The following is a 23,060-nucleotide window of genomic DNA, read 5'->3' as shown; positions in this document are numbered from 1 at the left end:
CCCTCCGTCTGTCCCCGCCTGTCCGCCCGTCTGTCCCCCGTCTGTCCCTCCGTCTGTCCCTCCGTCCGTCCCTCCGTCTGTCCCCCGTCTGTCTGTCTGTCCCCCCGTCCGTCCGTCTGTCCCTCCGTCCGTCCGTCTGTCCCTCCGTCCGTCCGTCTGTCCCTCCGTCCGTCCGTCCCTCCGTCTGTCCCTCTGTCCCCCATCTGTCCGTGTGTGAGTGTGTGTGTGTGTGTGTGTGTGTGTGTGTGTGTGTGTGTGTGTGTGTGTGTGTGTGTGTGCAGGGGTGTAAATATGCTCTTTCTCCAGCAGGCAGCTCGTTGTAAATGAGATCTATTTAGCCGGCTGTGATTTCCTCCGGCTCAGACCACAGTACAGAACTGGGTCTGTTGTGGAGGAGCGGTCCATAATGAACCCAGTGATGACTGTAGATTCAGCTATAGTGGGTAACCTGGCTACATTACTGACACCCCTGCTATCATGGCTCAGGAGCTAGTGGGTATGTTTGTATCTGGAACAGCACAGCCTACCTGACTTTTAATGCTAGCCTTCAATATTTGAATGTGTGTATGTGAGTGTGTGCGTTTTAGGGCAAATGAGGTTTAGGCGGGTCCACAGTCCACAGTGAGGTTGAGACAGAACGGCAGGCAGGCACTGTGATAAAATTAGAGGGTTGAAGTCAGGAGGTGCCCATCTAGACAGAGACTCAATCTGTCCCAGTGCTACAGCTGCTGTCCCAGTGCCACAGCTGCTGTCCCAGTGCCACAGCTGCTGTCCCAGTCCCACAGCTGCTGTCCCAGTCCCACAGCTGCTGTCCCAGTGCTACAGCTGCTGTCCCAGTGCCACAGCTGCTGTCCCAGTGCCACAGCTGCTGTCCCAGTGCCACAGCTGCTGTCCCAGTGCCACAGCTGCTGTCCCAGTGCTACAGCTGCTGTCCCAGTCCCACAGCTGCTGTCCCAGTGCCACAGCTGCTGTCCCAGTGCCACAGCTGCTGTCCCAGTCCCACAGCTGCTGTCCCAGTGCCACAGCTGCTGTCCCAGTCCCACAGCTGCTGTCCCAGTGCCACAGCTGCTGTCCCAGTGCCACAGCTGCTGTCCCAGTGCCACAGCTGCTGTCCCAGTGCCACAGCTGCTGTCCCAGTGCCACAGCTGCTGTCCCAGTCCCACAGCTGCTGTCCCAGTGCCACAGCTGCTGTTAGAGAAGCCATCAGAGCAGAACAGAAAGACTTGGAGACACTCCAAAGACTTCCAACGTGCTGATGAAATAACCTGTGTGCACTAAACAGTGTGTTTGTGTACATGTGATCATTATATAAAGCTTGAATAAAAATTGCATTTTCAAATTCCAAAACTGTTTTTGTTTATTTGTGAGAGAACTTATTTTGTAAGCTAGAACTGAATTCCCACACTATCACATTCGCATGATCTACTGAAAGGGCCAAGTAGTCGACTGTAGCAGTTGAGCGAGAGAGAAAAATTCCCTCTCTCCACGGCTGTTTGAAAAACAATGAAGCTCTGTGCGTGTGTGTGTGTGTGTGTGTGTCTGTTGTTAGAGTTAATCTCTAATCCTTCACCAGAGCGCTATATAAACCACACACACACACACACACACACACACACACACACACACACACACACACACACACACACACACACACACACACAGGAACTAAGTACATTTATAGAACTGCACAACCACACAACTACAGTGCTTACAAAAAAGGAAGGATGTGTGTGTGTGTTTCACTGTGTATGCACTATACAGACTATGTGTGTGTTTCACTGTGTATGCACTATACAGACTATGTGTGTGTTTCACTGTGTATGCACTATACAGACTATGTGTGTGTTTCACTGTGTATGCACTATACAGACTATGTGTGTGTTTCACTGTGTATGCACTATACAGACTATGTGTGTGTTTCACTGTGTATGCACTATACAGACTATGTGTATGGGTGTGTACTGCCAATAAACAGTGGCTATGCTGTACACCTCTCTCTTACAGAAACCACAGTAGAAAACAACTAGTTGATTCTGAGCAGAGTAAAGTCCCTGGGACTAAAGGAGGGACTAATATTACTGTAATACCTGCTTGCCTCTGTAAAGTAGCTTGTACTGACTAAAGTAGAGTAATCCAAACATTACCTCAATGCTAATCTACCAGTGATGTAAGGTAGCTCAGTGGGAGACTGGTAGAGCTCCTGGGCAGAACAGGGTGGTAGAGAGTAGCGGTCGACCGATTAATCGGAATGGCCGATTAATTAGGGCCGATTTCAAGTTTTCATAACAATCGGTAATTGGTATTTTTGGCCACCGAATTGCCGATTAAAAAAAAAAATTTTACACCTTTATTTAACTAGGCAAGTCAGATTAAGAACACATTCTTATTTTCAATGACGGCCTAGGAACGGGGGTTAATTGCCTTGTTCAGGGGGGATTCCGGGATTAGTTTTTGCAACCTTCCGGTTACTAGTCCAACGCTCTAACCACCTGCCTTACATTGCACTCCACGAGGAGCCTGCATGGAAGGCTGACTACCTGTTACGTGAGGGCAGCAAGAAGCCAAGGTAAGTTGCTAGCTAGCATTAAACTTGTCTTATAAAAAACGATCAATCTTAACATAATCACTAGTTAACTACACATGGTTGATGATATTACTAGTTTATCTAACGTGTCCTTTGTTGCATATAATCGATGCGGTGCCTGTTAATTTCTCATCGAATCACAGCCTACTTCGACAAACAGGTGATGATTTAACAAGCGCATTTGCGAAAAAAGCACTGTCGTTGCACCAATGTACCTAACCATAAACATCAATGCCTTTCTTTAAAATCAATACACAAGTATATATTTTTAAACCTGCATATTTAGTTAATATTGCCTGCTAACATGAATTTGTGTCACTTCTCTAGCGTTCCGTGCAAGCAGTCAGGGTATATACAGCAGTTTGGGCCGCCTGGCTCATTGCGGACTGTGTTAAGTCCATTTATTCCTAACAAAGGCCATAATTAATTTGCCAGAATTGTACATAATTATGACATAACATTGAAGGTTGTGCAATGTAACAGGAATATTTAGACTTATGGATGCCACCCGTTAGATAAAATACGGACCGGTTCCATATTTCACTGAAATAATAAACGTTTCATTTTCGAAATGATAGTTTCCGGATTTTACCATATAAATGACCTAAGGCTCGTATTTCTGTGTGTTATTATGTTATAATTAAGTCTATGATTTGATATTTGATAGAGCAGTCTGACTGAGCGATGGTAGGCAGCAGCAGGCTTGTAAGCATTCATTCAAACAGCACCTTCGTGTGTTTTGCCAGCAGCTCTTCGCTGTGCTTCAAGCATTGCGCTGTTTATGACTTCAAGCCTATCAACTCCCAAGATTAGGCTGGTGTAACTGATGTGAAATGGCTAGCTAGTTAGCAGGTGCGTGCTAATAGCGTTTCAAACGTCACTCGCTCTGAGACTTGGAGTAGTTGTTCCCCTTGCTCTGCATGAGTAACGCTGCTTCGAGGGTGGCTGTTGTCGGTGTGTTCCTGGTTCGAGCCCAGGTAGGAGCGAGGAGAGGGACGGAAGCTATACTGTTACACTGGCAATACTAAAGTGCCTATAAGAACATCCAATAGTCAAAGGTATATGAAATACAAATCGTATAGAGAGAAATAGTCCTATAATTCCTATAATAACTACAACCTAAAACTTCTTACCTGGGAATATTGAAGACTCATGTTAAAAGGAACCACCAGCTTTCATATGTTCTCATGTTCTGAGCAAGGAACTTAAACGTTAGCTTTTTTACATGGCGCATATTGCACTTTTACTTTCTTCTCCAACACTTTGTTTTTGCATTATTTAAACCAAATTGAACATGTTTCATTATTTATTTGAGGCTAAATTGATAGTATTGATGTATTATATTAAGTTAAAATAAGTGTTCATTCAGTATTGTTGTAATTGTCATTATTACAAATGAAAGAAGAAAAAAAAAAATAATAATAAAAAAAAATTGGCAGATTAATCGGCACCGGCCTTTTTGGCCCTCCAATAATCGGCGTTGAAAAAAAATCATAATCGGTCGACCTCTAATAGAGAGTAGAAAATAAGAGAGAAGGAGAGGAGAGAGGAGCAGAAGAGAGAGGAGCAGGGGGCTGAGAGGAGAAGAGAGGGGAGGAAGGAGGAGAGGAGTAGAGGCAGGAGGCTGCGAGGAGAGACAGGAGGCTCAGAGGAGAGGCAGGGAGCTGTGAGGAAAGTAGAGACAGGAGGCTGAGAGGAAGCAGGCGGTTGAAAGGAGAGGAGAGGCAGGAGGCTGAGGGGAGAGGCAGGAGGCTGAGGGGAGAGGCAGGAGGCTGAGGGGAGAGGCAGGGGGCTGAGGGGAGAGGCAGGGGGCTGAGGTGAGAGGCTGAGAGGAGAGGCGAGGCAGGAGGCTGAGGGGAGAGGCGAGGCAGGAGGCTGAGAGGAGAGGCGAGGCAGGGGGTTGAGGGGAGAGGCAGGGGGTTGAGAGGAGAGGCAGGAGGCTGAGAGGAGAGGCGAGGCAGGAGGCTAAGAGGAGAGGCGAGGCAGGGGGTTGAGAGGAGAGGCAGGGGGTTGAGAGGAGAGGCAGGCGGCTGAGAGGAGATGCAGGAGGCTGAGAGGAGATGCAGGAGGCTGAGAAGAGAAAGGAATCTGATCCCCCCTCTCAGATCCTGCCACCTGGCTCTGGGTTTTGTTTTGTCCTTGCGGTCGCCGCAGTGACAGAATTAGATTTCTGGTGACAGCTTGGTGACACTGATGATCTCAGTGTGTGTGTGTGTGTTTGTGTGTCACCCTGAGGACCTTGGCTGTACCTCTCAGCCCTTAACCTGATAGGGCTAGGGGGCAGTATTTACACGGCCGGTTAAAAAACGTATCCGATTTAATCTGGTTATTACTACTGCCCAGAAACTAGAATATGCATATAATTATTGGCTTTGGATAGAAAACACCCTAAAGTTTCTAAAACTGTTTGAATGGTGTCTGTGAGTATAACAGAACTCATATGGCAGGCAAAAACCTGAGAAGATTCTGTACAGGAAGTGCCCTCTCTGACCATTCCTTGGGCTTCTTGGCTCTGTTTATTGAAAACTTAGGATCTTTGCTGTAACGTGACACTTCCTACGGCTCCCATAGGCTCTCAGAACCCGGGAAAAAGCTGAATGATGTAATTCCAGCCCCTGGCTGAAAAACATTAGCGCCTTTGGTAAGTGGTCTATCAGAGGACCATCAGACTGAGGCGCGTGCACGGGGCGACACCATGTTTTTATTTTCTCTCTCTTTGTACTAAAACACGATTTCCCGGTCGGAATATTATCGCTTTTTTACGAGAAAAATGGCATAAAAATGGATTTTAAACAGCGGTTGACATGCTTCGAAGTACGGTAATGGAATATTTAGACATTTTTTGTCACGAAACGCGTCGGGCGCGTCACCCTTCTTTACCCTTTCGGATAGTGTCTTGAACGCACAAACAAAACGCCGCTATTTGGATATAACTATGGATTATTTTGAACCAAACCAACATTTGTTATTGAAGTAGAAGTCCTGGGAGTGCATTCTGACGAAGAACAGCAAAGGTAATAACATTTTTCTTATAGTAAATCGGACTTTGGTGAGGGCTAAACTTGCTGGGTGTCTAAATAGCTAGCCCTGTGATGCCGGGCTATCTACTTAGAATATTGCAAAATGTGCTTTCACCGAAAAGCTATTTTAAAATCGGACATAGCGAGTGCATAGAGAAGTTCTGTATCTATAATTCTTAAAATAATTGTTATGTTTTTTGTGAACGTTTATCGTGAGTAATTTAGTAAATTCACCGGAAGTTTGCGGGGGGTATGCTAGTTCTGAATGTCACATGCTAATGTAAAAAGCTGGTTTTTGATATAAATATGAACTTGATTGAACAAAACATGCATGTATTGTATAACAATGTCCTAAGATTGTCATCTGATGAAGATCATCAAAGGTTAGTGCTGCATTTAGCTGTGATTTGGGTTTATGTGACATTATATGCTAGCTTGAAAAATGGGTGTCTGATTATTTCTGGCTGGGTACTCTGCTGACATAATCTAATGTTTTTCTTTCGTTGTAAAGCCTTTTTGAAATCGGACAGTGTGGTTAGATTAACGAGAGTCTTGTCTTTAAAATGGTGTAAAATAGTCATATGTTTGAGAAATTGAAGTAATAGCATTTCTAAGGTATTTGAATAACGCGCCACGGGATTCCACTGGCTGTTACGTAGGTGGGACGAAATCGTCCCACTGGCCCTAGAGAAGTTAAGATCCTTATCCTTCTCTAAAACAGCCTTTCTACCAGGGAGCAGGGTCAGGTGACCAGACCTGTCAAAAAGGTCAGATGTCCAAGGTGGATGACCTCAGGCCTGACCCCTCGGCCTACCTAAGTTCTAATATACCCTTTAATTACTGGTCATGTGATCATTACTGCCATTACAAAAACAAAGCACAATTGATATGGTAGACAGTTGTGTTATATGATATAGATATAACCCATGAGACAAGAGAGGCCTGTTCTATAGCCAGCTGGCCAAACTGAACACCTGCCTGAATCAGAGGACAAGGGCCCAGGTCATATCTGACCAAATGGACTGTATGTGTTATGTAATGTAGTTTATGATAAGCCAACCTCCTTTGAGAAAAAGGTTTTAGATGCAGTCCAAATTCAAAATATTTAGATACAAATAAATCTGTTTAAGCACACACCAGAGTTTCTAGGTCCAGGCAGAGCAGAGGTATGCCGTTTGGGATTAGACAAATACGTCAGAGAATTATTGCAGATGTTTTTAGATGCAGTCCATTTCCAAATATTTCGATACATTCATATAAGATGTAAAATACTAGGGCCTTTCTAGGTCAGTAAAGAGCACAGGAGATAAGTTCATCCACAGGCTGTAGCTGACAGTTTCTACTACAGCTCAACACTGCCCTCCACAGGTTATTTAGGAGTAGTTCATCCACAGGCTGTAGCTGACAGTTTCTACTACAGCTCAACACTGCCTTCCACAGGTTATTTAGGAGTAGTTCATCCACAGGCTGTAGCTGACAGTTTCTACTACAGCTCAACACTGCCCTCCACAGGTTATTTAGGAGTAGTTCATCCACAGGCTGTAGCTAACAGTTTCTACTACAGCTCAACACTGCCCTCCACAGGTTATTTAGGAGTAGTTCATCCACAGGCTGTAGCTAACAGTTTCTACTACAGCTCAACACTGCCCTCCACAGGTTATTTAGGAGTAGTGTTCAATTCCAGTCATACAGTACTGAAGGCTTCCAGTTCCACCCATTATTGAAGCATATAAATTGCTCCATTAGAATCAAAGCCTCATGTATAACTGGTAATTGATCCACTCATTTTCCAGTAAGAAGGAATGCCCTCCATGCATTCAATCTAATTCACCCAGATGTTCATTAACTTCTAAAAGGGACTAAATTCTGAACCAATTTACTGTTTGTGTGTTTCTACTGTACAGCCACACAGTTACTTCCTCGTACAGTATGCAAACCAAACCCTAATCAAGACACAAACCGAAGACAAAATTAAGTGACTCAATTGACCAGAGTAGATTCAAACAAAAGAGAAAACAACATGACAGAGTTAGCCAGGGTAGATTCAACATGACAGAGTTAGCCAGGGTAGATTCAACATGACAGAGTTAGCCAGGGTAGATTCAACATGACAGAGTTAGCCAGGGTAGATTCAACATGACAGAGTTAGCCAGGGTAGGTTCAACATGACAGAGTTAGCCAGGGTAGATTCAACATGACAGAGTTAGCCAGGGTAGATTCAACATGACAGAGTTAGCCAGGGTAGATTCAACATGACAGAGTTAGCCAGGGTAGATTCAACATGACAGAGTTAGCCAGGGTAGATTCAACATGACAGAGTTAGCCAGGGTAGGTTCAACATGACAGAGTTAGCCAGGGTAGATTCAACATGACAGAGTTAGCCAGGGTAGATTCAACATGACAGAGTTAGCCAGGGTAGGTTCAACATGACAGAGTTAGCCAGGGTAGATTCAACATGACAGAGTTAGCCAGGGTAGATTCAACATGACAGAGTTAGCCAGGGTAGATTCAACATGACAGAGTTAGCCAGGGTAGATTCAACATGACAGAGTTAGCCAGGGTAGATTCAACATGACAGAGTTAGCCAGGGTAGGTTCAACATGACAGAGTTAGCCAGGGTAGATTCAACATGACAGAGTTAGCCAGGGTAGATTCAACATGACAGAGTTAGCCAGGGTAGATTCAACATGACAGAGTTAGCCAGGGTAGATTCAACATGACAGAGTTAGCCAGGGTAGATTCAACATGACAGAGTTAGCCAGGGTAGATTCAACATGGAAACCGTAGAGGCAGGGAGAAGCAGCATTTCAGCCAGTGAATATTGTAGTACCTTCATGCTGCAGGCCAGCTCCATCAGTTTCTTAGCGTTCTCCTCTGAGCGGTAGCGTTTGGGAACCGGGACCCGGAAGAACTTGAGCGCCCCCTCAAAGTCTGTTGCCAGCAGGTCTTCCCTTGAGGTCTACAAGCAGGAGAGAAGAGACAAAGAGAGATGTGTCCCAGCTAGAGATGCTCTGGGATATCCTCGTTTCCAGCCAAGGCCCCCTCAGTCACAGTCTACCATCTATACTACTGTCAGGAACAGACAATAGAGAGGCTCTGGTAAATCCTCAGTCACAGTCTACCATCTATACTACTGTCAGGAACAGACAATAGAGAGGCTCTGGTAAATCCTCAGTCACAGTCTACCATCTATACTACTGTCAGGAACAGACAATAGAGAGGCTCTGGTAAATCCTCAGTCACATCTACCATCTATACTACTGTCAGGAACAGACAATAGAGAGGCTCTGGTAAATCCTCAGTCACAGTCTACCATCTATACTACTGTCAGGAACAGACAATAGAGAGGCTCTGGTAAATCCTCAGTCACAGTCTACCATCTATACTACTGTCAGGAACAGACAATAGAGAGGCTCTGGTAAATCCTCAGTCACAGTCTACCATCTATACTACTGTCAGGAACAGACAATAGAGAGGGAGGAACCATGTGTGTAGTGTGTGTGTATGTAAGTGTTTATCTATGTAGTGTGTGTGTACAGTATGTAGTGTGGGTATCTATGTAGTGTGTGTGTGTGTGTGTGTATGTACAGTATGTAGTGTGTGTGTGTATCTATGCAGTGTGTGTGTACAGTATGTAGTGTGTGTGTACAGTATGTAATGTGTGTGTGTACGTATGTAGTGTGTGTGTGTGTGTGTTTATGTAGTGTGTGTAGTGTGTGTACAGTATGTAGTGTGTGTGTGTACGTATGTAGTGTGTGTGTGTGTGTGTGTGTGTGTGTGTGTGTGTGTGTGTGTGTAGTGTGTGTACAGTATGTAGTGTGTACAGTATGTAGTGTGTGTGTGTGTGTGTGTGTGTGTGTGTGTGTGTGTGTGTGTGTGTGTGTGTGTGTGTGTGTGTGTGTGTGTGTGTGTGTGTGTATCTGTGTATGTAGTGTGTGTGTATGTATGTAGTGTGTGTATCTATGTAGTGTGTTCGTTTGTGAGTGTGTGTGTGTGTGTGTGTGCGTGGGGGGGTATGTAGTGTGTGTTTGTGTGTGTGTATGTATGTGTGTGTATTTATGTGTGCATGTCTGTGTATGTGTATGTAGTGTGTGTATGTATGTAGTGTGTGTGTGTGTGTGTGCATCCAGTGTGTATGTGTATGTATGTAGTGTGTATGTGTGTGCATGTATGTAGTGTGTGTAGTGTGTATGTAGTGTGTGTACAGTATGTAGTGTGTGTGTGTGTGTGTGTGTGTGTGTGTGTGTGTATCTGTGTATGTAGTGTGTGTGTATGTATGTAGTGTGTGTATCTATGTAGTGTGTTCGTTTGTGAGTGTGTGTGTGTGTGTGTGTGTGTGGGGGGGTATGTAGTGTGTGTTTGTGTGTGTGTATGTATGTGTGTGTATTTATGTGTGCATGTCTGTGTATGTGTATGTAGTGTGTGTAGTGTGTGTGTGTGTGTGTGTGTGTGTGTGTGTATGTAGTGTGTGTGTGCATCCAGTGTGTATGTGTATGTATGTAGTGTGTATGTGTGTGCATGCAGTGTGTGTGTGTACAGTCGTGGCCAAAAGTTTTGAGAATGACACAAATATTAATTTTCACAAAGTCTGCTGCCTCCGTTTGTATGATGGCAATTTGCATATACTCCAGAATGTTATGAAGAGTGATCAGATGTATTGCAATTAATTGCAAAGTCCCTCTTTGCCATGCAAATGAACTGAATCCCCCAAAACATTTCCACTGTATTTCAGCCCTGCCACAAAAGGACCAGATGACATCATGTCAGTGATTCTCTCGTTAACACAGGTGTGAGTGTTGACGAGGACAAGGCTGGAGATCACTCTGTCATGCTGATTGAGTTCGAATAACAGCTTGGAAGCTTCAAAAGAGGGTAGTGCTTGGAATCATTGTTCTTCCTTTGTCAACCATGGTTACCTGCAAGGAAACACGTGCCGTCATCATTGCTTTGCACAAAAAGGGCTTCACGGCAAGGATATTGCTGCCAATAAGATTGCACCTAAATCAACCATTTATCGGATCATCAAGAACTTCAAGGAGAGCGGTTCAATTGTTGTGAAGAAGGCTTCAGGGCGCCCAAGAAAGTCCAGCAAGCGCCAGGACCGTCTCCTAAAGTTGATTCAGCTGTGGGATCGGGGCACCACCAGTACAGAGCTTGCTCAGGAATGGCAGCAGGCAGGTGTGGGTGCATCTGCACGCACAGTGAGGCGAATACTTTTGGAGGATGGCCTGGTGTCAAGAAGGGCAGCAAAGAAGACACTTCTCTCCAGGAAAAACATCAGGGACAGACTGATATTCTGCAAAAGGTGCAGGGATTGGACTACTGAGGACTGGGGTAAAATAATTTTCTCTGATGAATCCCCTTTCCGATTGTTGGGGCATCCAGAAAAAAATCTTGTCCGGAGAAGACAAGGTGAGCGCTACCATCAGTCCTGTGTCATGCCAACAATAAAGCATCCTGAGACCATTCATGTGTGGGGTTACTTCTCAGCCAAGGGAGTGGGCTCACTCACAATTTTGCCTAAAAACACAGCCATGAATAAAGAATGGTACCAACACATCCTCCGAGAGCAACTTCTTCCAACCATCCAGGAACAGTTTGGTGCCGAACAATGCCTTTTACAGCATGATGGAGCACCTTGCCATAAGGCAAAAGAGATAAATAAGTGGCTCGGAGAACAAAACATCGATATTTTGGGTCCATGGCCAGGAAACTCCCCAGACCTTAATCCCATTGAGAACTTGTGGTCAATCCTCAAGAGTCGGGTGGACAAACAAAAACCTACAAATTCTGACAAACTCCAAGCATTGATTATGCAAGAATGGGCTGCCATCAGTCAGGATGTGGCCCAGAAGTTAATTGACAGCATGCCAGGGCAGATTGCAGAGGTCTTGAAAAAGAAGGGTCAACACTGCAAATATTGACTCTTTGCATCAACTTCATGTAATTGTCAATAAAAGCTTTTGACACTTATGAAATGCTTGTAATTATACTTCAGTATTCCATAGTAACATCTGACAAAAATATCTAAAGACACTGAAGCAGCAAACTTTGTGAAAATTTATATTTGTGTCATTCTCAAAACTTTTGGCCACGACTGTATGTAGTGTGTGTACAAAGAGACTGGTGGCTTACTTACCTTCAGGAGAGCCAGAGCCACATTGAAGATCACACTGATGCCCTGAGACAGAGAAGAGAAAAGAGAGACAATGAGTTACTGAAGGGGTAAGGTAAGAGGGGGGAGACAGGAAAGAAAGAGGGAGAGGGTTGGTAGAGAGAGACAATAGAGGGACGGAGAAGGTTGGTAGAGAGAGTAGAGGGAGGAAGAGGGTTGGTAGAGAAACACAAAGTAGAAGGAAGGGAGAGGGTTGGGGGGACACAGAGAGAGAGAGGTTGAGTTCAGAAAGAAAGAAAGGAAGTGCGGGTAGAAAGCCGTAGAGACAGGAAGTGAGGGTAGAAAGCCAGAGAGGGTTTTATTTTATTTAACCTTTATTTAACTAGGCAAATCAGTTAAGAACAAATTCTTATTTTCAATGACGGCCCAGGAACAGTGGTTTAACTGCCTTGTTCAGGGGCAGAATGACAGATGTTTACCTTGTCCGTTTGGGGATTCGATCTTGCAACCTTTCGGTTACTAGTCGAACACTCTAACCACTAGGCTACTTGCGGCCCCAAGGGGGCAGAGAGAGGGGTGAGGGTATAGGGTTAGGGGTGAGGGTATAGGGGTTAGGGAGAGGGTATAGGGCTAGGGGTGAGGGTATAGGGGTTAGGTAGAGGGTATAGGGTTAAGGGTGAAGGTATAGAGTTAGGGAGAGGGTATAGGGGTTAGGGTATATGGGTTAGGGGTGAGGGTATAGGGGTTAGGGGTGAGGGTATAGAGGTTAGGGGTGAGGGTATAGGGGTGAGGGTATAGGGGTGAGGGTATAGGGGTTAGGGTATAGGGGTTAGGGTATAGGGAGAGGGTATAGGGGTTGGGGTGAGGGTATAGGGGTTAGGGGTGAGGGTATAGGGGTTAAGGAGAGGGTATAGGGTCAGGGGTATAGGGGTTAGGGCGAGGGTATAGGGGTTAGGGCGAGGGTATAGGGGTTAGGGAGAGGGTATAGGGGTTGGGGTGAGGGTATAGGGGTTAGGGGTGAGGGTATAGGGGTTAAGGAGAGGGTATAGGGTTAGGGGTATAGGGGTTAGGGCGAGGGTATAGGGGTGACGGTATAGGGTTATGGTATAGGGTTACGGTATAGGGTATAGGGGTTAGGGGTGAGGGTATAGGGGTTAGGGTATAGGGAGAGGGTATAGGGGTTGGGGTGAGGGTATAGGGGTTAGAGGTGAGGGTATAGGGGTTAAGGAGAGGGTATAGGGTTAGGGGTATAGGGGTTAGGGCGAGGGTATAGGGGTGACGGTATAGGGTTACGGTATAGGGTATAGGGGTTAGGGGTGATGGTATAGGGTTAGGGATGAGGGTATAGGGGTTAGGGTATATGGGTTAGGGAGAGGGTATAGGGGTGAGGGTATAGGGGTTAGGGGTGAGGGTATAGGGGTTAGGGAGAGGGTATAGGGGTTAGGGAGAGGGTATAGGGCTAGGGGTATAGGGTTTAGGGAGAGGGTACAGTGTTAGGGGTGAGGGTATAGGGGTTAGGGTATAGGGTTAGGGGTGAGGTTATAGGGGTTAGGGGTGAGGGTATAGGGGTTAGGGGTGTGGGTATAGGGGTTAGGGAGAGGGTACAGTGTTAGGGGTGAGGGTACAGGGTTAGGGGTGAGGGTATAGGGGTTAGGGGTGAGGGTATAGGGGTGAGGGTATAGGGGTTAGGGGTGAGGGTATAGGGGTTAGGGGTGAGGGTATAGGGTTAGGGGTGAGGGTATAGGGTTAGGGGTGAGGTTATAGGGGTTAGGGGTGAGGGTATAGGGGTTAGGGGTGAGGTTATAGGGGTTAGGGGTGAGGTTATAGGGGTTAGGGGTGAAGTTATAGGGGTTAGGGGTGAGGTTATAGGGGTTAGGGGTGAGGGTATAGGGTTAGGGGTGAGGGTATAGGGGTTAGGGGTGAGGGTATAGGGGTTAGGGGTGAGGTTATAGGGGTTAGGGAGATGGATACCTCACAGAGTAGCAGGTCTATGATATGGAACACCATGTAGAGGGGGAACTTGGCTGTGAAGAGTGTAAGGAACCACTGAGAGGCGTACATATGAGCCTCAAGACCCACATTCAGGAAGTGGTTATACAGGTCTGGGATGTACTCCTATTAGAAAAATACACAGAGAAAACATTATATTACAGTCATGAACAACAGCAGGACACAAGCACACACACACGGAAGATGTGAAGATGGCTCCATATTGAACGGCCTCCGTGTTGCAAGCTCTGAACCAACTTTGCTATTTTGTGATTCTTTAGTAATTTATTTGTATTTCATTTTGTCAAAATGTATCCGCTATCCTTTCTTACAACCGACAATAACTTTTGAACATCAGATCGGCAGTTACCTTAATTCCGGCTTCAACTTCAACTTATCTGCCCTGGGCTCTCTGTAATTCCAACCCAATTTTGGGGCTACCCAAGAGGAAACACTGACATTACAGGCAAGAGATGGGGGATCCTGGCGAAATTAAGGCGAAGGGAGAACGGCCACCTCTTCCCTACATTCTTGCTTCCAACAGGACTCTCGAAACTGCAATATTCTCAGCTTTTCTAAAACACGGCTTTCGGACAAGGTACGATATGGCTATCCAACTTGATGGATTCTCCATTCACCATGCCGACAGGACAGTGGAGTCGGGGAAATCCAGGGGGGAGGGGCTTGCTTTTTCATCAACAACAACTGGTGTGCTGACTCAAGCACGGTGGAAGTGTCGACCCATTGTTCACCCGTCTTGGAATACCTGATGGTCAAATGCTGACCCTTCTACCTTCCGAGAGTTTTCAGCTGTTATCGTGACTGTTGTATACATTCGACCGCAGGACAAGAATGTTATGGCATATTTTCTCTAATCCATCCAATAAATATGCCCACTGCCCTGGCGAGAGAGAGGCTATTTCAGACACACACTCACCACAGGCTTTACTGCACGTCCATAGAGATGATGGCAGTGTGACACTTCGGATTGCAAGTTTACAAACAAAAGGATGCTTCTTCGTTCAAGCATATAAAACTTAGACTTTCTAATATAAAAGATGGGAAAACGTAAATGTTCCTTATAATTCCTCTAATTCTAATAACTTATAAGTGTAATAAATGAAGGCTATTGTTTGCAATAAATTCAAGACATCATGTAAGTGCGAGCAAGTGCCGTCAAAAAAATATACCGCTCCCCTGTCCAACCAAGACTCCTCCTCGTTGGCCCGACTTCCTCCCTCAAATAACCTTTCCTCCTCCCATAGCCACTGCACCGGCCATGAGGGGGGTATTCATCTCCAATAATGGCTTCACACTAATAATTCAACAAATAATGCTCTGGTTATTGTATAGAAATATAAATTGGCTATTTGGCTCTAACAAAGAAAAATAACTGGCACTTAACAAACTGTACAAGGCTATAACCAAGTAGAAAACCTTACATCCAGAGGCTGCTTTTCTGGTTGCCTGTGATTTATTTATATATCATTTATATATTTCTGGTTGCCTGTGATTTATTTATATATCATTTATATATTTCTGGTGATTTATTTATATATCATTTATATATTTCTGGTTGCCTGTGATTTATTTATATATCATTTATATATTTCTGGTGATTTATTTATATATCATTTATATATTTCTGGTTGCCTGTGATTTATTTATATATCATTTATATATTTCTGGTTGCCTGTGATTTATTTATATATCATTTATATATTTCTGGTTGCCTGTGATTTATTTATATATCATTTATATATTTCTGGTTGCCTGTGATTTATTTATATATCATTTATATATTTCTGGTGATTTATTTATATATCATTTATATATTTCTGGTTGCCTGTGATTTATTTATATATCATTTATATATTTCTGGTGATTTATTTATATATCATTTATATATTTCTGGTTGCCTGTGATTTATTTATATATCATTTATATATTTCTGGTTGCCTGTGATTTATTTATATATCATTTATATATTTCTGGTTGCCTGTGATTTATTTATATATCATTTATATATTTCTGGTTTCCGGTGATTTATTTATATATCATTTATATATTTCTGGTTGCCGGTAATCTATTGATTCCGTCTCTTCGCAACAAAATCTACAGAGCTGACATTGTTGTATGCCCCACATATATAGTATTCTGTTGGTGGCAAGAATTTTATATAATAATTTAAATTGAAAAACTGTAAGTATTGAATCAAGTGTAATTTTATGTACCAGTTCATAAACCATGTGCCATGGAATCGGTACATAGAAAATCTCTTCCCATTTATTTTGCAAACCTGTATGGCGCAGATGTCAACATTTGTGTCCTCAAATGAAACTTGTATATTTTTCTATTGATGCCAGTTCCTTTCAGCCAATTTGTATCTTTAATATATGGCAGGCAAACAAGTTCCCTACCTTCTCCCTTTTCCACTTGCCTCCTCCATTTTTGTGGTAGTGTTGCAATCAGTTGTAAGTTTGGATTGAGCAGATATTCCCATATATTTTCGATAATTCCATATGTGACATAACTCCTCCGTTTCTATTCATAATATCATTAATAAATATAATTAAACAATTTTTTTAACTGTCCATAAAGATTTTTTTTTATTAATCAGTATATTTGAGTTTAACCATAACATTTGTTGTAATATTTGTTCTATATTTTCTGGAGGATAAAACTGAAATTGTAACCAGTTTAGTATGGCTTGTTATTAAAGAAAGGGTGATACTTTAAACAAATCTTCATTTTCAATTAGTCAGAAATGAGAAGTTATAATCGGCATAAAGGTAAAAAGGCCATGTTGAACAAAGGATGAGCCTTTCTTAATAATCTATTTAATAATCAAATCTCCATTTTGGGTTGAAGTAAAACTTATGTATGAGTGAATATTTTAGTGAGAGGTTTAAAGCTTAAATATTTAAATCATTTTAGCCCCCCAAACTCATATTCATTTTATAAATAGGCACGTTTAATTTTGTCTGGCTCAGCATTCCAAATAAAATGAAATATTTTTTGCTCATATGATTTAAAAATCTGGAGTAGGCAGTGCCATTGGTAAATAAGTAAACTGTGATAGGACCAGAGTTAATCAATGTGATTTTTCCATAAATAGACAAGTGTTTACCTCTCCATAGTTGCAGAATCTTATCTATTTCTGCTAACTTTCTATTGAAATTAATTGTGGTAAATTCATTTATCATTTTTGAGATGTAAATACCAAGCATACTACCGGTCAAAAGTTTTAGAACACCTACTCATTCAAGGGTTTTTCTTTATTTGTACTATTTTCAACATTGTAGAATAATAGTGAAGACATCAAAACTATAAAATAACACATATGGAATCATGTAGTAACCAAAAAAGTGTAAAAACAAATCAAAATATATGTTATATTCGAGATGCTTCAAAGTAGCCACCCTTTGCCTTCATGACAGCTTTGCACACTCTTGGCATTCTCTCAATCAGCTTCACCTGGAATGCTTTTCCTACAGTCTTGAAGGAGTTCCCACATATGCTGAGGACTTGTTAGCTGCTTTTCCTTCACTCTGCGGTCCAACTCATTCCAAACCATCTCAATTTGGTTGAGGTCGGGTGATTGTGGAAGCCAGGTCATCTGATGCAGCACTTATCACTCTCCTTCTTTGTAAAATAGCCTTTACACAGCCTGGAGGTGTATTGGGTCATTGACCTGTTGAAAAACAAATGATAGTCCCACTAAGCCCAAACCAGATGGGATGGCGTATCGCTGCAGAATGCTGTGGTAGCCACGCTGGTTAAGTGTGCCCTGAATTCTAAATAAATCACAGACAGTGTCACAAGCAAAGCACCCCCACACCATAACACCTCCTCCTTCATGCTTTACTGTGGGAAATACACATGTAGAGATCATCCATTCACCCATACCGCATCTCACAAAGACACGGCAGTTGGAACAAAAAATCTCCAATTTCGACTCCAGACCAAAGGACACATTTCAACAGGTCTAATGTCCATTGCTTGTGTTTCTTGGCCCAAGCAAGTCTCTTCTTCTTATTGGTGTCCTTTAGTAGTGGTTTCTTTGCAGCAATCGACCATGAAGGCCTGATTCACACAGTCTCCTCTGAACAGTTGATGTTGAGATGTGTCTGTTACTTGAACTCTGTGAAGCATTTATTTGGGCTGCAATTTCTGAGGCTGGTAACTCTAATGAACTTATCCTCTACAACAGAGGTAACTCTGGGTCTTCCATTCCTGTGGCGGTCCTCATGAGAGCCAGTTTCATCATAGCGCTTAATGGTTTTTGCAACTGCACTTGAAGAAACTTTTAAAGTTCTTGACATTTTCCGTATTGACTGACCTTCATGTCTTAAAGTAATGATGGACTGTTGTTTCTCTTTGCTTATTTGAGCTATTCTTGCCATAATATGGACTTAGTCTTTTACCAAATAGGGCTATATTCTGTATACCCCCCTACCTTGTCACAACACAAATTATTGGATAAAATGCATTAAGGAAAGACATTCCACAAATTTACTTTTAAGAAGGCACACCTGTTAATTGAAATGCATTCCAGGTAACTACCTCATGAAGCTGGATGAGAGAATGCCAAGAGTGTGTAAAGCTGTCATCAAGGCAGTGGCTAGTTGAAGAATCTCAAATATAAAATATATTTTGATTTGTTTAACACTTTTTTGGTTACTACATGATTCCATATGTGTTATTTCATAGTTTTGATGTCTTCACTATTATTCGACAATGTAGACAATAGTAAAAAAATAAAGAAAAACCCTTCAATTAGTAGGTGTTCTAAAACTTTTGACCGGTAGTGTCAAAATGTCTACTTCACCATCCGCCCATTTTATTGGTAAACTACACGGTAGTGTAAACACTGTATTTTTAACGATCCAATACATAATATGGTACACCTGTCATAATTTGGTTTTAATCCAGCGAGGCTAGAAAAGTGACCAAGATCTTCAATGTGCAGGGATCCAGATTTAAGTCATCAGCATACATCAACACTTTTGTTTTTATCCCCTGGATTTCTAACCCCTTGATGTTCTTGTTGGATCTAATTTAAATAGCTAGCCTTTCAATGGCCACAATAAATAGATATGGAGACAACGGACAGCCTTGTTTTACTCCTCTTAAAACCTCAATACTTTCTGAGAAGCAACCATTATTTACTATTTTACATCTGGGGTTGCTGTACATAACTTTAGCCCATTGTATAATGGGGACAAAGATTGTACTTTTTGGGAGAAATGTCCTCTGGTCTGATGATACAAAAATAGAACTGTTTGGCCATAATGACCATCGTTACGTTTGGAGGAAAAAGGGGGAGGCTTGCAAGCCGAAGAACACCATTCCAACCGTGAAGCACGGGGGTGGCAGCATCATGTTGTGGGGGTGCTTTGCTGCAGAAGGGACTGGTGCACTTCACAAAATAGATGGCATCATGAGGGAGGAAAATGATGTGGATATATTGAAGCAACATCTCAAGACATCAGTCAGGAAGTTAAAGCTTGGTCGCAAATGGGTCTTCCAAATGGACAAGGACCCCAAGCATACTTCCAAAGCTGTGGCAACATGGCTTAAGGACAACAAAGTCAAGGTATTGGAGAGGCCATCACCATGCCCTGACCTCAATCCCATAGAAAATGTGTGGGCAGAACTGAAAAAGCATGTGCGAGCAAGGAGGCCTACAAACCTGATTCAGTTACACCAGCTCTGTCAGGAGGAATGGGCCAAAATTCACCCAACTTATTGTGGGAAGCTTGTAGAAGGCTACCCGAAACTTTTGACCCAAGTTAAACAATTTAAAGGCAATGCTACAAAATACTAATTGAGTGTATGTAAACTTCTGACCCACTGGGAATGTGATGAAAGAAATAAAAGCTGAAATAAATCATTTTCTCTGCTATTATTCTGACATTTCACATTCTTAAAACAAAGTGGTGATCCTAACTGACCTAAGACAGGCAATTTTTACTAGGATTAAATGTAAGGAATTGTGAAAAACTGAGTATAAATGTGTTTGGCAAAGGTGTATGTAAACTTCCGACTTCAACTGTATGTGAGAATACTGTTCATTGACTACAGCTGAGCATTCAACACCATTGTCCCCTCCAAGCTCATCACCAAACTTAGGATCCTGGGACTGAACACCTCCCTTTGACCCTGGATCCTGGATTTCCTGACGGGCCGACCCCAGGTGGTGAGGGTAGGCAACAACACCTCCGCCACGCTGACCCTTAACACGGGTGCCCCACAGGGGTGTGTGCTTAGTCCCCTCCTGTACTCCCTGTTCACCCACAACTGCGTGGCCACGCACAACTCCAACACCATCATCAAGTTTGCTGATGACACGATGGTGGTAGGACTGATCACTGGCGATGATGAGACAGCCTTCAGGGAGGAGGTCAGTGACCTGGCAGTGTGGAAGAACAACCTCTCCCTCAACCTCAGTAAGACCATGTTGCTGATCGTGGACTGCAGGAAACGGGGACACACACACACACACACACACACACACACACACACACACACACACACACACACACCCCCATCCACATCGACGGGGCTGCAGCGGAGCAGGTCGAGTGTTTCAAGTTCCTCTGTGTCCACTAAGAACTTAAAATGGTCCACACACACGCGCACCGCCGTGAAGAATGTGCGACAGCGCCTCTTATCCCTCAGGAGGTTTAAAAAGTTTGGCATGGGCCCTCAAATCCTCAAAAAGTTCTACAGCTGTACCGCTGAGAGCAACTTGACTGGCTGCATCACTGCTTGGTATGGCAACTGCACCGCCCTCGATCGCATGGCGCTACAGAGGGTGGTGCAGACAGCCCAGTACATCAACGGGGCTGAGCTCCCTGCCATCCAGGACCTCTATACCAGGCAGTGTGAAAGGAAGGCCCGGAAAATCGTTAAAGACTTCAGCCACCCAAGCCATAGACTGTTCTCTCTGCTTCCGCATGGCAAGCGGTACCGCTGCATAAAGTCTGACACCAACAGGTTCCTGAACAGTTTCTATCCCCAAGTCATAAGTCTGATAAACAGCTAACCAAATGGCTACACAGACTATCTGAGTTGACCCTTGAATTTTATTCTTATTTTTGCACTGTCTATACACACTCACAGGACCCTACACACTCACAGGGCCCTACACACTCACAGGGCCCTACACACTCACAGGGCCCTACACACTCACAGGGCCCTACACCCTCACACAAACTGTCACTCCAACACACACACACACAATCACTCCAACACAGACACAAACAGTCACTCCAACACAGACACAAACAGTCACTCCAACACAGACACAAACTGTCACTCCAACACAGACACAAACAGTCACTCCAACACAGACACAAACTGTCACTCCAACACAGACACAAACTGTCACTCCAACACAGACACAAACTGTCACTCCAACACAGACACAAACACAGACACAAACTGTCACTCCAACACACACACAAACTGTCACTCCAACACACACACAAACTGTCACTCCAACACACACACAAACTGTCACTCCAACACAGACACAAACTGTCACTCCAACACAGACACAAACTGTCAATCCAACACAGACACAAACTGTCACTCCAACACAGACACAAACTGTCACTCCAACACAGACACATACTGTCACTCCAACACAGAAACAAACTGTCACTCCAACACAGAAACAAACTGTCACTCCAACAGACACAAACAGTCACTCCAACACAGACACAAACAGTCACTCCAACACAGACACAAACAGTCACTCCAACACACACACACACAAACAGTCACTCCAACACACACACAAACTGTCACTCCAACACAGACACAAACTGTCACTCCAACACAGACACAAACAGTCACTCCAACACACACACAAACTGTCACTCCAACACAGACACAAACTGTCACTCCAACACAGACACAAACTGTCACTCCAACACAGACACAAACTGTCACTCCAACACAGACACAAACTGTCACTCCAACACAGACACAAACTGTCACTCCAACACAGACACAAACTGTCACTCCAACACAGAAACAAACTGTCACTCCAACACAGACACAAACTGTCACTCCAACACAGAAACAAACTGTCACTCCAACACAGAAACAAACTGTCACTCCAACAGACACAAACAGTCACTCCAACACAGACACAAACAGTCACTCCAACACACACACACAAACAGTCACTCCAACACACACACAAACTGTCACTCCAACACAGACACAAACTGTCACTCCAACACAGACACAAACAGTCACTCCAACACACACACAAACTGTCACTCCAACACAGACACAAACAGTCACATGCTCACACACATAATATGCACATACATTTATACTGACTCTACACACCCACTCACATACAATCATCATATACTGTACACTGCTGCTACTCTGTTTATCATATATTCTGATGCCTAGTCACCTTACCCCTATACATATCTACCTCCATCACTCCAGGATCATTGTAGATATGACACTGAAGCTGACTGATCCTGTATATAGTATGCTTACAGTATGTATACAGTATTCTTACTTATATTATCATGTTCTTATTGTTATAACTTATTTTTATGTTTTTGTTCTATCTTGCTATTTTTAGTATTAATGTGTTATTGATTACTGCATTGTTGGGGTTTTAGCTGGTAAAGGCAATTTCACTGTAGTGCATGTGACATTAAAACATGGACAGACAGACAGACACACACACATCATCTCACCTGCATGAGTCTCTCCAGCTGGAAGAACTTGCAGTGTAGATCCTCAAAGTTCTGCTTGAAGAGGTCCCTGAGTCCGTAGTCAAACATGATCTTGACCAGAACACTGAAGGCCTGTTCCTCAGGCATCTACATACAGGGCAGAAAGAGAGACACAGATAGAGACAGACAGACAGACAGACAGACAGACAGACAGACAGACAGACAGACAGACAGACAGACAGACAGACAGACAGACAGACAGACAGACAGACAGACAGACAGACAGACAGACAGACAGACAGACAGACAGACAGAGAGAGACAGAGAGAGAGAGAGAGACAGAGAGAGAGAGAGAGAGAGAGAGAGAGAGACAGAGAGAGAGAGAGAGAGAGAGAGAGAGAGAGAGACATGAAGAGAGACAGACAGCATAACTCACGTGCAGCAGCAGCACAGCAGCCAGGAAAGACTGTCCCTGGCAGTAACCAATCTCCTCATCATACACTGAGTAGGCCTGGGGAGGAGAGAAGAGAGAGACTCAATGTTAGAGACAGAAAGACAGAGAGGATGTTAGCGCTACTGTAAAGTACCTTCTCTGAGTTATAATAAAAGAATAATAACATGGTCATTTATCAGAC

The 23,060-nt window shown here is 43.6% G+C and overlaps 1 protein-coding gene across 8 annotated transcripts in view; it reads right to left on the bottom strand.

Moving 5' to 3' along the window:
- LOC106568376 (rab GTPase-activating protein 1) overlaps positions 1–23,060 on the bottom strand; it is a 289,542-nt gene that overhangs the window by 111,361 nt on the left and 155,121 nt on the right. For all 8 annotated transcript variants that reach the window (XM_045692525.1, XM_045692527.1, XM_045692524.1 and 5 more), the window contains 5 exons: positions 22,862–22,936; positions 22,447–22,572; positions 13,691–13,834; positions 11,744–11,785; positions 8,435–8,563 (listed from right to left, as the gene is read on the bottom strand). In XM_045692525.1, coding sequence (XP_045548481.1) covers positions 8,435–8,563; positions 11,744–11,785; positions 13,691–13,834; positions 22,447–22,572; positions 22,862–22,936 — 516 coding nt within the window. The remainder of the gene's footprint in view (positions 1–8,434; positions 8,564–11,743; positions 11,786–13,690; positions 13,835–22,446; positions 22,573–22,861; positions 22,937–23,060) is intronic.

Source organism: Salmo salar, chromosome ssa13 (genome assembly GCF_905237065.1).
Source record: "Salmo salar chromosome ssa13, Ssal_v3.1, whole genome shotgun sequence".
NCBI lineage: Eukaryota > Metazoa > Chordata > Actinopteri > Salmoniformes > Salmonidae > Salmo > Salmo salar.
Note: the sequence above shows the minus strand (reverse complement) of the source record. Positions and strands in the feature narration are given on the sequence as shown.